Genomic DNA, 17,252 nt, shown 5'->3' with positions numbered 1-17,252 from the left:
GTTCAAATAAAATACCCCTAATTTTTGTATTTTTTATTCTTATTTTTGAACACTGACTTTTTGCAGTGTACTCTTCAGGCTGCAGGGTCTTCTAAAGATCCTAAAAAAATGTTTTAAAACCTGCGGAGACCTGGCATTCCAGGCTGTAGCTCCCAAACTCTGAGACAACTTGCACCAGTTCATCCGTGATTGAAACGTTTAAGAAACATTTGAAAAGTTAGTAAAGCTTTTAACTATCAATTTTAATCCACTTTGTATACTTTTCATGACGTTGCTCCTGTATTTTCAATAAAATTGTTGTTTTACTTCACCTGTGTTTTGTACAGCGCTTTGTGCTTTTATCTGTGAAAAGCGCTTTCTAAATAAAACTTACTTACTTAAGCAAACAATACATGTATATCCGCTCAAATGACTTGAGTTTAATCTTTTTTCCAAATACCATGTATCTGCTTAAACAATTTGTTTTCCTTCAGGGCTGTACGGTTTTGAGGAAAGAAAAGTCCAATAGCAATTTTTGGCTTCAAAATTTAATTTTTTTTTAAAACAACTACCTAAAAAAAGACATGTTTTTGTCTCAAAGTGTCACACATTAAAACAATATGCAATCATTACCTTAAAACAATTTTGGCTTTACGCAGACAGAATCAGCTTTTGTCTACTTCATGCTCTTAAACTGAAGAACTGATAAAAACTACACTACCCATCCATCCATTTTCTACCGCTTATTCCCTTTGGGGTCGCTGGTGCCTATCTCAGCTACAATCGGGCGGAAGGCGGGGTACACCCTAGACAAGTCGCCACCTCATCGCAGGGCTAAAAACTACACAGTGTTTATAATTATATTCATAATATATAATAATAATAATGCAAATATCCATGATAAAAGGATGTCAACTTTTATTTCTCATTTCTCTATAACTGTTTATCCTTGTATTGTGATTTTAAGGCAAATAACTGTTATTCTAAATAAAGCAAAAATATTTCTGCAAACAAAAATGTTACCTAAAGGAGAACTGCACTTTTTTATTCGAATTTTGCCTATCGTTCACAATCATAATGAAAGACATGACAACGGATGTTTTATTTTAAAATGCATTAAAATATTATATATATGCAATCAAAAGTCTGCTTACAACGGAGCCACTCTATTCCACCTATCAAGCCCTTAAAAAAACATCCAAACACCCCCATTAAAGGTTTTGTACTCATGCTGTATACAGAACTGTCTCAGAAAATTAGAATATTGTGATAAAGTCCTTTATTTTCTGTAATGCAACTAAAACATGACAATGTCATACATTCTGGATTCATTACACATCAACTAAATTATTGCAAGCCGTTTATTATTTTAATATTGCTGATTATGGCATACAGCTTAAAAAAACTCAAAAATCCTATCTCAAAAAATTTGAATATTTCCTCAGACCAAGTAAAAAAAAAAGATTTATAACAGCAAAACAAAATCAAACATTTGAAAATGTCAATTAATGCACTCAGTACTTGGTTGGGAATCCTTTTGCATGGATTACTGCATCAATGCGGCGTGGCATGGAGGCAATCGGCCTGTGCCATTGCTGAGGTGTTATGGATGCCCAGGATGCTTCAATAGTGGCCTTCAGCTCATTTGCATTATTGGGCCTGGTGTCTTTCAGCTTCTTCTTCACAATAACCCACAAATTCTCTATGGAGGTTCAGGTCAGGGGAGTTGGCAGGCCAATCGAGGACAGTAATGCCATGGTCAGTACACTAGTTACTGGTGGTTTTGGCACTGTGGACAGGTGCCAGATCATGCTGGAAAACAAAATCATCATCTCAATAGAGCTTTTCAACAGACACAGCTTCAATAGCCTAATTCCCATGGTCAAGCCACTCCTGAACTCGAGACAAAGGAAGTTCCCTCAGTCAGCAATGGTTTGGGGAGCCATGTCAACTGCTGGTTTTGGTCCACTGTGCTTCATCAAGTCCAGAATCAATGCAGCTGTGTGCACGCTTCCATCTGTTGTAAAGCTCTATGAGAATGATGATTTAAATTTCCAGTGCCACAGTGCCAAAACCAGCAGTAACTGGTGTACTGACCATGGCATTACTGGCCTGCCAACTCTCCTGACCTAAACCCCATAGAGAATTTGTGGGGTATTGTGAAGAAGAAGCTGAAAGACACCAGAACCAATAATGCAAATGAGCTGAAGGCCGCTAATGAAAAATCCTGGGCATCCATAACAATTCAGCAAGGCCCCACAGACCGACATGCCACGCCGCATTGATGCAGTAATCCATGCAAAAGGATTCCTAACCAAGTACTGAGTGCATTAATTGACATTTTCAAATGTTTGATTTTGTTTTGCTGTTATAAATCTTTTTTTTTTACTTAGTCTGAGGAAATATTCAAATTTTTTGAGATAGGATTTCTGAGTTTTCTTAAGCTGTATGCCATAATCAGCAATATTAAGATAATAAAAGGCCTGCAATATTTCAGTTGATGTGTAATGAATCCCGAATGTAGGACATTTTTATGTTTTTAGTTGCATTACAGAAAATAAAGGACTTTAACACAATATTCAAATTTTCTGAGACAGTCCTGTATATTGTAATAACAGGCACATTTAAATATTATTTGATATTTACGTAGTTTGCTCATTTTAAGCATACACTGTGCTTTAATTTCAAAAAGACGTAACAACGTTCGCTTTTTTTCCACAACTATCACTGATTTCAGAGTAAAGCCGCTGCTTCTCCACATCGAGAGGAGCCAGATGAGGTTGTTCGGCCCCGAATGCTTCCCTGAGGAGGTGTTTAGGGTGAGTCCCACTGGTAGGAGACCTGGGAACGCCTCGGGATCCCCTGGGAAGAGCTGGACGTAGTAGCTGGGGAGAGGAAAGTCTGGGTTTTTCTGCTTAGGCTGCTGCGCCCACGACCCAACTTCTGATAAGCGGAAGAAGATGGCTGGATAGATGGGTAGGATAATACAATAGCCCTGCTTTTCTGTGCTCAAAATATGGCTTAGCGACCTCAAAATTCAACTCCCGACACTTCCGGCGCTTTTTTTGCCGATACGATAATTCGATGAGGAAAAAAAAAAAAAAAAGAAGCCGCTTTTTTTGTAAAAGTTTATTTCAAACATTGGCAAAAAAACCTCTCAAATAACTCCCCAAAGAAGTGAAACATTCCAAGTACTCTTTTTGTCAAGTCTTCTCATTTCTGTGCTCTCCTGCCATCCATTATGTCGTGTAAACATCGGTTTAAGTACGTCCTAGAATAATCTCTGGGTTCCCTACGGAGATCTCAAATCAGAATGAATCCTGCTTTGCCATACGAGAGGAGAACACAAGAAAAAGAACAAGACGGGAGATAAAGAAGTACTTGTTTGTTGCTTACATTCTGGCACGTGCTTGTCTTTGTTGTTCAAGGTCGGTCCTGTTTCCTCTCGCTCAAACGCTTCACGCTAGCTTAATCAACCCGCAATGATAACATATTTTGTTGTCAATCAACGTGACGCGTGGGCTAACTACTGCACAATGCACTGCTGTCATTTACGCATCTACATCGTATTGATTTTTGGCCTGCGTCAAAAAGAACAAGAAGATGCGGAAACTTGAAAAGGAAAAAGGATCGGGACCGAATAATCAGCATTTAGACATGTTTTCATATGATACGCACTCCTGAGGTACAGCAGAAGCAGTGAGAATGCAGCAGAACACACAAAAATCCCACCCTGTCCATTTCTATTTACAAAGCATATACACACACATTCACTCTACTGGTACACAACTGAGAAATCACCAAAATTGATATGTGTTACGTGCACCTGATCGAACCAGTGTGCACGCGCCACATTGGAGTCAAACCCTGCGCACCCTGTGCTTGTCCCACCAGGTTTCTGAGAGGAATGAGAACACCCTGCAGGCATGCGGCCTCCCACTTTGAGTCAAGCGTCTCTTATCAGGTTGCAGACACGCCTGAGATCAAACTCCCCGTTTGACGCCCCCGATGAAAACATTTAGCAAGAAGAGCCATAATTCGTCCTTCAGGAGACTCAAACGTAGGCAAGCCAGGGTCAAACTGAATTAGCCATCCCAGCACACATGCATTGTGGGTCAGAAATCTACCAAGACGACTAAAACTGTCCTAAAACGTGATTAGGGAGTCTGCTCTCAGCGAGAAACACCCTGGTATCTGTGGTTTGGCAGAGTTAATAATACAACAATGTTGTGACGTGGGACTCCGACGGATGCTTGTGTTAGCGAACATGCGGCCAACCCGTAAAGAACACTGAATCGAAATAGTGCGGAAACACTCAGCGGGCTGTGGATTGTCCAGACAGCGACCGGCAGTCTCCGGTTGCAATCATGCAGCATGGGAGTCGGGAATCAACGCAACGTGAAGTGATAGCAAGCTTCCGTCACCAAGGAAATCTCCAGTTAGTCGGCCGCACCTCACAAATTTCGGGTTTACGGGCCGGTCCCGACACACGTCAACCCTTCGCGCCGTGCGCCTCCAATAGCATGGACAGCTGAAAGATGGATCCCTTCTTCAGGCAAAACAAAAACAAAAAAAAAAACAGATATTGGATAGAAAGTGCATGGAGTCCCCAGCAAAGACGCCTTACGACAACACCTACTGTGATGGATCTTGAAAACCAAGACAAGAGGGAGGCAGTGGAGCAGAGGGCACAGCTCAGTAGGAGGACAGAAGAGGAGCGCTCCTTCCACGCCACACACAAGCACATGAACTTAGACAAGTCCGCCTCCGTGTGTGAAAGCCAGTGGTGCTTGGGGATGAGGGCTGGAAAAGAGGGCCAAGGGCGGTGGTGACTGGGGGAGAGGGGAAGAGAGTGGGGGGGTGTTCGCCGCGGTCGCCCCCCCCCCGAGGGCGGGGCTGTGCGTCTGGGATGGCAAGGGCTAGCCAGCTAGCTTGCTGGTCACCAAGGACGACTTCCTCGGGGGCAGGTCTTGCGGCGTGGGAATGTGGTCGCCGGTCACCAGGTTCTTGTCGGGGCCCGCCACAGGAAGCTGCTTGTTCTTCATCTTGGCCTTCGCCATGTTGTAGTCGCCGGAGTCAAAATACTTTGGCTGTGTAACAAGAGAGACCATCAGACTATGTATATAATCGTTTTTTCTAAATACTTGTTCCCTACGCTTTGAACCCTGCGGGATTATAAAACGGTGCGGCTAATTTATGGATTTTTTTTTTTTGCTTACGGCCATAATGCAAATAGTTTAAAAAAAAACACTGAATAGGTGTTTTATTGTTTGTGCTATGGTGTCATCTTTTGGCTAATTCTCTCACTGCAGGTGCTGCAGTGTTGCATTGCCCTTCTGTTCAGACAGAACTTTCAACCGGAAGTACAAGCGCTGTTCCGTCTTTTAGCCGTCCATAGCTTTTTGCTCGTATGGATTCTTTATTCATCACTCCAAGCAATGTTTGAAAGTTTTAAAATATAACAAACAATTTTTACTTACTAAACCGTCCCGTGTGATGTCTGTATGAGTGTTTTCAACCATATTTGTAGGTGCTATCATAATATAATGAAGCTAGCATTTTTAGCATTATCTAATGCCTGTGTTAGTGTTATTAACCTACAATAGCATTCTTTTTGTATTGTTTCAGTTTCGTAAATTCACCAAAATGTCACAGTGGAGTTATAGAGTCTGTTTAACTGATTGCAGATAGTGGATCCATGATGATGACTTCCGTTTTGTTTGATCAGCTGTTTTTATGCCGTGTTACAGACAAGGTTGGAAACAATTAAGGTATGTAAATAAACATTTACAAACATTTTTTTGTAAAAAACTCATTTCACAACATATATCTGCGACTTATAGTCTGGTGCAGCATATATGAAGTGAGGTATATTTATATAGCGCTTTTCTCAAAGTGACTCAAAGCGCTTTACATAGTGAAACCCAATATCTAATTTTTACATTTAAACCAGTGCTGGCGCCACTGGGAGCAGGTGGGTAAAGTGTCTCGCCCAAGGACACAATGGCAGTGACTAGGATGGCAGAAGCGGGAATCGAACCTGAAACCCTCAAGTTGCTGGCACGGCCGCTCTACCAACCGAGCTATACCGCCCCAAAATATTTTTTCTTCTGGGGTGCACTCTATAATCTGGAAAATACGGTAACTACAATTATTCTTTATCAAATGTGTTTTATCATACTTGTGGGTGTCTGGAATGTAATATTTGGGTTTACATTATTTGTTATAGGTACAGAGGGACGTGAGCACCCTTTGAGGCAAAAAAGAGGAAAACTGAAAAAAAAAAATCCAAAATAGCAACATTTATCAGCCCAAAGTGCTGTCACGCAAACTCTAAAATAAAATATGAACTAAAAACTGTGTTTCCTGCAATTGGGTGCATTGATACACAATTGTTTACCTTTGGATTTATTCTCATTTACCAACCTCTTTTGGCCGTCTTTTTGACATGTGCACGTCTCAAGTAATATATCACTGAAATTCTACTACATCATTTACTAATATTATTATCATTGAAAATGTAATGTAAAATGTTGGTACATGCATGCAGAGAACTCAGATAATGTTTCCCATTTGGAAACTCTATCTTACAGCCACTTTCCCTCTAGTAACTTACTTCCGTTGTTGTGACCTCTGTTTAAAATCCGTCATGTCAAAAAATATACCTTCTCACTGGCTACTAATAAATACTCTGGATCTACAACTGGTTCGGAACTTACAGTGGATTGTTCTCATCCAAATATGACTACCAGCCGTCAACTTTGTGGCTCGGAGAACGAACAGAGGCAGCAGCAAGTTAAGCTAGCTATCCAATCAAATCCACTTTATTTATATAGCACATTTAAACAACAAGAATGTTTCCAAAGTGCTGCACAGCCATGTTAAAAACAATATTAAAAAAACAATATTATGCTCCACCAATGACTGATTAAAATCAAAAAATAATATAAAATCAATATAAAAAACAATATAAAAATAAATATGACTAAAAACAATTTTAATTTTAGATAGTGAGGTAACTAGGGAGCTTTTGTCGGTGCTCCTGATTGTCTCCCCGTCCTGCAACTCAGTGCGGCCTTCAGCAAACTTTCTTTGGATGCCATTTATAGTGTCATTACAAAAACACTAAAGTCATATTTTGACGTGAAAATAAATGTTTCAAAAGGCTTTCCTGCTTCACAAACATGTGCTAGTAAAATGAGAGATTTTCCAAAACACTACTATTAATGGCTTGGTGACTACTATCTGTTGAGTAGCTATTTTAGCCTTCTAATTTAAGAGAACAGCTTTGCCATCCTCTGGCAATATAAGGAATGATTTAACTTAAAACTACTTTCAAATTGGATCAGTGCCTCGTGTGTTTGGCTAAAGTAATTCGCTATTACGTTAGCGATGTAGCATAGCTGATAGCCTTGAGCCTATTGTTTACAAAGAAGAAGCATTGCACTGGATCTATAATTATATAAAATAGAAAATCATTGTATTGTATACGTGCATATTTGGTATGAGATCTGCGTCATGTTGTGCCGACAACTAAGCACGGTGAGCTCGCGTCTGGCTGTATTTTCTGGGATGTTGTGGTGAAAGTTAAGTAAAAATGAGATGGCTGGTGGCGATCAACAATGTCCATAAGGTCTGACAAAATATAAAAATACAAAACATTGACGGTTCACTCAGCATGAAGGGTTTAATGTGCATCTTGACAATTCTGCCTCTCAAAACGCGTTGTTTTGGGACTGATCCAAAAAGTGGCTTGTAGATAGGTCTGTAAAACAAAATCTATGCAAAATGTTGACTAAAGCACCACCCTTACATGTTATGTAGTGTTTCTTAACCCACTGTTGACAAACAAAGTGGGTTTAAATCAGGGGATGTGGTTGTGGTTTGTGAAGCCTTTTGAGACACTTGCGATTAAAAACTATACAAATAAACTTTGATTGATTGGTTTATTGATGGACGTAGACCACAAGGTTTTAATGATTTGAATGTAGAAGAAAATCATCATAATAAAACCCCTTTAAACAAACCTTCAGTGTGTGTGAAGCTTGAAAGACAACACAGTTTATTGAGTTTTAAAACCCCTCTAAAATTGTGTGGTCGTCATCAGGTTTTTCCCCCTAATTCTGGGAATTTTAGATTACGCTGAGGCGCCGGTTTCATTTTGTATTTACCATCTGGCCTCAGCAAGTCTGAGCTCAAAATTTCCCAAAGTGATCTCTGTGGCGCTTCTGCTTTTCAGTGCGTAGTCGTTGCAAATGACGTCATCCTTACCCCAACGACTCTGTGCAATGCTTACCCCTTTCTGTAGTCGCTTCATGAGGAAGTCTGAGCCGCCAGGCCTCTGGCCAAGGCCGGGGTACTTGGCCTTCAGTTTGGCCTCTTCAGCTTTCACTGTGTTGGCGTTCTTCTCCTGGGAGTCCTGTGTGAACAAGTCCACATCCACATGAAAACATGTTTGCTTCAAACGGCAGCTGGTGTATCATCACAAAAGGAGAAACTTTTCAGACTTTTAACTGATTATGCAGAACAGCAACAACCAGTTATGTGCCAGGAGAACATTTAGGGTGAACACATGTAAAGTACCAAGTAGGGTTGTATGGTATACCGGTACTAATAAAGTACAGCGGTACTAATTAATTTAAACAGATACTATAAAGCCTTTGAAAAATCCCAGCACTTTTTTTTCTTAGTGCACATGCTTTTAAGATGAGCAGAGGCGCATTTTGAGTGAGTAAACAAGCACACAGAGCACATACAAGTGAAAACAGGGTGGAGACAGAAAAGGAAAAATGTCAGTTCGGCAATTCCGCGGGTTAATACAGCCAAATATGGAGGTATTTTGACTTCAAAACTAAAGATAAAAGGTGAAAGTCTAAACAGGGAGGCGCCTCACTGCAATTTTTTTGTTGAAATTACACATTCACACACCAAGCATTGTATGTGACTTATCATTCAGCTTTGTCGCCCTCTATTGGTCAAAACTACGTGTATTCACAGAGGTTTGATTGTTACTCAGACAAAAAACACCACCCTGAATACAAAAGACATCACACAGTCAGCAATTTCAATAATAAACACACTAAATATATTTATGCAGAAATTATACTATTTGACCAAGTTTTGTGATGAAGCTTACACGCTGGGATTTCTACCATTGTTGCTGCTTGTCTGGATCAATGTGTACGTCGCTTAAAAGGTACACCAGGAAACAATGACTTGAGCACTTGCTCGGGGAGTAACATTCATACTTTGTTGTTCAGTTGTTGTTAAAAGTTAGATTTTTCCTTTTTTCCCCCAGGGTTGAATGAGTAGTTTTCTTCCACTCACCCCACTGCTGCTTCACTGTGATGCGTACATAATCAAGCCGAGTGTTAATGGTTGATGGGGGGGCGGTGGCGATGACCAAGAAGAACGCGTGGTTGGAATATAATTACAACACTTTATGTACATATTTATATAATATGTAACTACAAGCTCCATTCACAGACAGAGTCCCATTGCTTTTATGAACGGTGGAGCAACACATGCCAATACGGCCTTTTTAGTTTACCAAATTGCAATTTTAAATTTCCCGCGAAGTGTCCTGTTGAAAACGTTGCGGTATGAAGACGCGTGCGTTTGACGGTACCGGTTGTAGCGGACATTATTTTCCAGCCCGATCCAAGCTGTAAGTAGTCTGCTTTAATCGCATAATTACACAGTATTCTGGACATCTGTGTTGCTGAATCTTTTGCAATTTGTTCAATTAATAATGGAGAAGTCAAAGTAGAAAGATGGAGGTGGGAAGCTATTAGCCTTTAGCCACAAAAACACAGGCAGTGTTTCCATGTTTAAAATTCCCAAAGATGAAGCTTTACTATGGATCAGAGCGGTCAAGCGAACATGGATCCCGACTACATGTCAACCGGCAGTTTTCGGTAAGAAAATTGTGGTAATAAGTCGCCTCTTACCAGAGACATCAGCGGAGCTTGTTTTTCTGCAGCTGCCGTGACTTCCCTCAGAGACTCTGGCGTCAACACCTCCGTGGCCACACCCCTCCGACTTTCAGGTATTATTTAATCTCAATCAATCAATGATCAATCTCACTGAAACACCAGCAACACAATAGGCAGATAAGGGATTTTCCAGAATTATCCTAGTAAATGTGTCTAATAACATCTGAATCGCTCCCACTGCAATCACTTTTTTTTTCTAGTCCTTCACTCTAAATTTCCTCATCCACAAATCTTTCATCCTCGCTCAAATTAATGGGGAAATTCTCGCTTTCTCTGTCCGAATGTGAGGAGCCCTACTACCCGTGACGTCACGCGCACATCGTCTGCTACTTCCGGTAAAGGCAAGGTTTTTTTTAATTAGCGACCAAAAGTTGCGAACTTTATTGTCGATGTTCTCTACTAAATCCTTTCAGCAAAAATATGGCAATATCGTGAAATGATCAAGTATGACACATAGAATGGACCTGCTATCCCTGTTTGAATAAGAAAATCTCATTTCAGTAGGCCTTTAATATTAACACTGTATTAATATCGTGTAGTGAGATTTTGATACTGTTACAGCCCTAAGAAATATAATACATTTTTGTGCATTATATTTTTTAGGGCTGTAACAGTATCGAAATCTCACTGCACGATATTAATACAGTTTATACGTAATACATTTTGGTGCAGGCTTCACGGTGGGAGAGGGGTTTGTGCGTCTGCCTCACAATACGAAGGTCCTGAGTAGTCCCAGGCTCGGGATCTTTCTGTGTGGAGTTTGCATGTCCTCTCCGTGAATGCGTGGGTTCCCTCCGGGTACTCCGGCTTCCTCCCACTTCCAAAGACATGCACCTGGGGATAGGTTGATTGGCAACACTAAATTGGCCCGAGTGTGTGAATGTGAGTGTGAATGTTGTCTGTCTATCTGTGTTGGCCCAGCGACTTGTCCAGGGTGTACCACCGCCTTCCGCCCGATTGTAGCTGAGATAGGCACCAGCGCCCCCCGCGACCCCAAAGGGAATAAGTGGTAGAAGATGGCTGGATGGATGGATGGATGGATGGATGGACATGTTGGTACTAATTGGGAATGGGAATTGAAAACCAGTTATTTCCCATGCATCACATTGCAGGACAGCGTCTGACCCGCAGTCTCCACGCCACCGTCCTAAGAGGTGTTCTCCACAACTGGAGACACCATGATTAGTCAGAAGTATCATATGTTCTCTAAAAAAGCAGGTATGCTTAATTTTCTGCAAAATAATGGTTATTTTTTTAAATTTAGTTTGATACAGTCATACATCACGGCATTATTGTGAGGATCTTGGAACCAGAACACTGCGACATCTACAATACTGTTACATGCCTACTGTGTACTAATGATTGTAAAAAAAACTAAACAAAAGTCGATGCTAATCAGGTTGTTTGCTATACATTTATCTAAATGAGAATTGATGAAGAAATCGATAAAGACCCAAACTGGTAAGCATCGGAATAGTAAAAATCTTATAAATTACCATCCCTTGTTACCAGTACCATTACCAAAATGTTGGTACCTGTCAACACTAGACATTTTTGGAATCAAAGACCAATCTCACTTTAGCAGCAAACAACTTTGTTTCTAAGGGTTATGGCTGAGTCATGCTCTGTTCCCTATATCTAAAAAAAACTTAGCCTCTATTGCTGGGTTGCATATGACGTCACACCCGGCTCATTGAATATGGGTGGTGGTCAAGTTACCTCTGTTTTCAATGGGTACTATGCGCCATTTAGCCTTTTTCAAAGAAAAATGCCCTACCATTGCGCAGTTTTTGGCTGTACGAACCGTTCAAATCACAAATAGGATAAACCTGTCTTCAGAATTCTTTGACAGGTTAATAAAGCAGGGCGAAAGACAGGAGGATTTTACGAAACGATGACGAGATAGGCGCCAGCGCCCCCCGCGACCCCGAAAGGGAATAAGCGGTAGAAAATGGATGGATGGATGGATGGATGACGAGAAAAGAAGCACGCACTCCAGTCCAAGGGAACAGACTCAAAGAAGGCCCGTGTTTGCAGTGATCACTTCGTTAAAGGTGTCTTTGATATACTTCAAAAAATTGTTTTATTTCCAATCAAGTATCATCTTGATCAGGCCTGGGCAAATATTTTGACTCGGGGCAACATTTAGAGAAAAAAATGTGTCTGGGGACCGTTATATCTATTTTAAGGACTTCACAATAATGTCTGATTGAATGCTAAAAACGTCAGGACAGACCACCTTAAAAATCGTGATGGAATTTTACATTTTTCTATGAACGATAAAACACTGAATATTGACTAAATATGAATCTCACACCCTCTTTCGATCGACATATTTTGCAATCAAGAGAAACGCAACAAAAATGCAACAAAAAGTGAAATACGAACGTGAAGGGTACAAAATAAACCGACCTACAATCTGATATATCTGATACATCACTAAGATTTAGAACTTAGTTGTTAAAAGCTTGTTCCGGGTCTGTGGAAACACTTCCCGCCTACACTGCTTGGTGCCTTGTCTGAGCTGCTGTGACGTAGATTACCATAGTAACTAATTAGAATACCTTAGTAACTGGTATATCAACCATAAGCACAGATTCCAACCATTGAAATACTTTGTACAGTTCAAGACTTACGGTCATGAGAAAACATCACTGCACATCATAATGGCAGCTACACTTTCCATCTTAAAGATCTAAAATAGACCTTTAAATAGACCTCCTTTTTAGACCAGTTGATCTGCCGCTTCTTTTCTTTTTTCTCCTTTGTCCCCCCATCCCTTGTGGAGGGTGTCCGGTCCGATGACCATGGATGAAGTACTGGCTGTCCAGAGTCGAGACCCAGGATGGACCGCTCGTCGGGACCCAGGATGGACCGCTCGCCTGTATCGGTTGGGGACATCTCTACGCTGCTGATCCGCCTCCACTTGGGATGGTTTCCTGTGGACGGGACTCTCGCTGCTGTCTTGGATCCGCTTTGAACTGAACTCTCGCGGCTGTGTTGGAGCCACTATGGATTGAACTTTCACAGTATCATGTTAGACCCGCTCGACATCCATTGCTTTCGGTCCCCTAGAGGGGGGGGGAGGGGTTGCCCACATCTGAGGTCCTCTCCAAGGTTTCTCATAGTCAGCATTGTCACTGGCGTCCCACTGGATGTGAGTTCTCCCTGCCCACTGGGTGTGAGTTTTCCTTGCCCTTTTGTGGGTTCTTCCAAGGATGTCATAGTCGTAATGACTTGTGCAGTCCTTTGAGACATTTGTGATTTGGGGCTATATAAATAAACATTGATTGATTGATTGAAAAAAAGTATTTGGGATTGTCCGGAGGGCCAGATTGAAAAGCTTAAAAGGCCGCATGCGGCCTTAATTTGCCCAGGTCTGATTTTGATATTATTTATAGTTCTTAAAACACATTGTTGCTATGAATGTTTTGTAAAGCACCAACTTGGCGTGTCTAAATAAAAGAAAGCAAATTTGAACAAAACCTCAGAGAGCTAAGTCTTTACCAAAGGCAACAATCATAACTGAAGCTTTCAGCACTTACAAAATGTTGACATCTATAGTTGTATTTTGATAAAGACAAGGAAAAATACATATACTTGTAAACGTTGCATGCAACATCAAAAAGGCAACAAACATGGCAGTGGACGCAAAGTTAAAACATGAAGTGCAACCTCACCCGAGTAAAAACGATGCATATTTATCTGGGAGTGTATTGATACCAATTTCCTTGACCCAGCTCCACACAAAGAAGTTGTAGACCTTCATGTTTTTCCAAGTTTTCATCTGTTTGTCGTGTATTGAATGATGTCTGAAGCACCAGATAGGTCAACATGTCTGGGAATGCGACCAACTTGATATCACTAGATAACTCTTTTTTTGATATAGGGATCTATTCCATTACTTTCTTTGATTTTTTGCTCCTACCTGCTTTTGCAGGAAGACCTAGACCTCTTGCGTACTCAGATAGTTTGTGCGCTGCTTCCTGTAAAACAGCCATCTTGGTGTGGTTTACCCTCACTGGTTTTCACTTCCGGGAAGAAGTCAAGTGTCGCAAGACCAGCTATTTGGATTGGTTTTGTGATGGTCAGGGTGGAGCCGCTGGACATAATGTAGTCAAACAGCATTGTTTTACTGTTTCTTACGACAACAAAGGCTTTGTTGTGAATAGAGCAGGTAGTTTAGTGGCTGTCACACAGGTCAACCAAGTATGCTATGCAGAGTTCGAGTCAGGTTGCTGGTAATGACTGCAGTGATCTAGGCGAGCAGGACACACCTTGTGTGGATCAGGTGCTTTGACAACAACACAGTCTTGGAAACGTATCCAGCATACACAAACGATGGAGGGTGTGAACAGTTTCTTGCATGAAAATATGCTGGAGCATTCTTCTTAGCAGAAATGCAGCAGGAGTAGCAAAGTACACAGTACATTTATATATCAGGGAGGAATTATTTGGACAAGTAAAAGAGGCCCTTGTTAAGCTGAAAACTGCACTATGGAGGATGTTTTAAATCAAAATTATGGAAAAATACGTGATTGATAACTGCAGACTGATTGGCTGCGGGTTGTAAGGATTAATTACTAACATGAAAACAATAGAAATGAATGTCTTTCCCCAATAACAAACAACATTCCCTAATCCAAACTTATGGAACCACATCACTGAGTAACCAAGTGGTGGGCTACGAAACCAACATGGCTAATAAATAAATAAACGAGTGAACTATATAGGTACGCGAGGGGCTCAGATCTTATCACTAAAAGCAGATACGAGCAAAAAAATCAAACTATAGAAACCTTATCAGAAAAAGATTGGTTGAGTGATATCAAAGATTATTTGTTGGTCGCATTCCCAGACATATCAAACTATCTGGTGCGCCAGATATCATTCTGCAGGACAAAACAGATGAAAACTTGGAAATGCATGAAGGTCTACAACTTATTTGATTGTGGCTAGGTCAAAGAAATAGGTATCAAGACTGTCCCGGATAATATGCATCGTTTTTGCTCGGGTAAGGTTGTATTCCATGATTTAACATTCTGTCGACAACCATGTTTATTTAATTTTTGCTGCACGCACTGTTTACGAATACCGTGTTTTTTTAATCAAAATACAACTAAAGATGTCAACATTGTGTATGTGCTGAAAGCTTCATTTACGATTGTGCCTTTGGTAAAACCTTGACTCTTTTAATTTTGCTCAAATTTGCTCTCTTTTATTTAGACTTGCCGAATTGGTGCTTTCAAAACATTTGTAGCAAACGTGTTTTCAGAACTCTGAAACAAGATAAAGCACAAATAATATCAAGATAATACTTAAATGGTAAATACTAAACATTATAAGTATATCAAACAAAACTTCAATGAAGTGATCACTGCAAACTCGTACATTCTACGACTGTGCTCCTTTGGACTGGGGCACTTACTCCTTTTCTAGTCATTTTTCATAAAAATCTTGCACTAGTTCGTTCGCCCTTCTTGATTACCCCTCAAACAATTCTGAAGAACTTTCGCATTTTGAACATTTATAACAGCCTAGAAGACCCGGGACACGATGAGAAGACCGTCTCCCCGACTGGCCTGGGAACGCCTCGGGATCCCCCAGGAGGAGCTGGATGAAGTGGCTGGGGAAAGGGAAGTCTGGGCTTCCATGCTTAGGCTGCTGCCCCCGAATAAGCAGAAGAAGATGGATAAATATATATATAAATATAATCTAATAGAGTCTGTCTATCTGTGTTGGCCCTGCGATGAGGTAGCGACTTGTCCATGGTCTACTCCGCTTTCCGCCCGAATGCAGCTGAGATAGACTCCAGCGCCCCCCCCGTGGCGCCGAAAAGGACAAGCGGTAGAAAATGGATGGATAAATAAAAATTAGCAAATTAATTGATTATAATGTTTGTTTTACATCACTCCTATATCCTTGCCCTTATGTGGGCCTACCGAGGATGTCGTAGTGGTTTGTGCAGCCCTTTGAGACACTAGTGATTTAGGGCTATTTAAGTAAACATTGATTGATTGATTGATATCAGCATCGCCATCATAATTTATCGTAAACCATGTATCGCAAAATCGTTTATCCTAAATTACCACGATATTCCCAGCTCTAAAACTGATGCACTTCCAACACCGATTCAGTCTTACTATTTAAATGCACCGTTCTATTGCTATGGCAACCAATGGGGTTAGTTGTATTGTGAAGCTAATGGAGTGGTTAAGTTTCGCATCAGTTATGGCAGTGTTTTTCAACCTTTTTCGAGGCAAAGCTAATTTTTTTCAAATTTAAAAAACACGGAGGGACACCACCAGCAGAAAACGTGGTGCCTTATTTTGAGTTTTTTGGGTGTTTTCCTGTGTGTAGAGCTTTAGTTCTTGTCTTGCGCTGTAATTTTGGTGTTTTCCTGTAGCAGTTTTATGTCTTCTTTGGAGCGTTATTTCCCCGCACCTGCTTTGTGTTAGCAAGCAAGGCTATTTAAGTTGTTGCTATCCTGCTTTGCGTGGACATTGCTGCTTGCCATGTCATGTACGGATGTACTTTGTGGACGCCGTCTCAGCTCCAAGTTTTTGCTTTCGTCCAGTATTCAGTTTCTGTTTACTTTGTAGCCAGTTCAGTTTTACTGTCGTTTTGCATAGCCATCTCTTTGCTTCATTGCCTTTTCCTTTTCCTTTAGTTCATTTTACATTTCATTTGTTCATTCACTCTTCTCACCCTGGACACAATCTATTTTCCCTTTCTCCCCTCAGGCAGGCACACCTCCCGCCACCTGAACAGGTTTTTCCCCTCTGCCATCAGGCACATGAACAATAACAAGATCTGATAGCTTAGTTACGGCTCATGTTATTCTATTCTGTGTTATAAGTGTTTTATGTTGCATGAAAAATCCTAGTTTGTGAACCCGTTCTCAAACAATGGCAATAAAAACTCTTCTTAATCTGATTCTGGTTTAGGTGTTACATACCCTTTTACCTGCACATTGGGATAGCAACAAACCATCCTTCTCTCACCCGACACATTCCGACTTTTACAAAGCAATTAACTACCTACTGCCACCTACTGACATGGCCTATTACGTGGTTACCCTGCCGAGCTCTACACAGCATAGACATTAAGGAACGGCACATTATTTGCCGATTATAATTATTGATTTGCAAAAAATATTTTTTGGACCAATTAGGTGAAGTTGCCTAATTTCCCACGGCACACTAGTCATGTATTTAGTCTCCTATGTGATTGCGCTCTGGAATAATGTTGTGAATGACATCTGCTGGGTCAAAACAT

General features: G+C 40.8%; 1 protein-coding gene across 1 annotated transcript in view; it reads right to left on the bottom strand.

Annotated features, from left to right (window-relative positions):
* Positions 1-3,068: 3,068 nt before the first annotated feature.
* ensab (endosulfine alpha b) overlaps positions 3,069-17,252 on the bottom strand; it is a 20,896-nt gene continuing 6,712 nt past the window's right edge. The window contains exons 2-3 of the mRNA XM_061881714.1: positions 8,276-8,398; positions 3,069-5,069 (exon numbers count right to left, since the gene is read on the bottom strand). Of these exons, the coding sequence (XP_061737698.1) occupies positions 4,899-5,069; positions 8,276-8,398 (294 nt within the window). The 3' untranslated portion in view covers positions 3,069-4,898. The remainder of the gene's footprint in view (positions 5,070-8,275; positions 8,399-17,252) is intronic.

Source organism: Nerophis ophidion, linkage group LG21 (genome assembly GCF_033978795.1).
Source record: "Nerophis ophidion isolate RoL-2023_Sa linkage group LG21, RoL_Noph_v1.0, whole genome shotgun sequence".
Lineage (NCBI taxonomy): Eukaryota > Metazoa > Chordata > Actinopteri > Syngnathiformes > Syngnathidae > Nerophis > Nerophis ophidion.
This window is presented reverse-complemented; position numbering and strand designations above follow the sequence as displayed.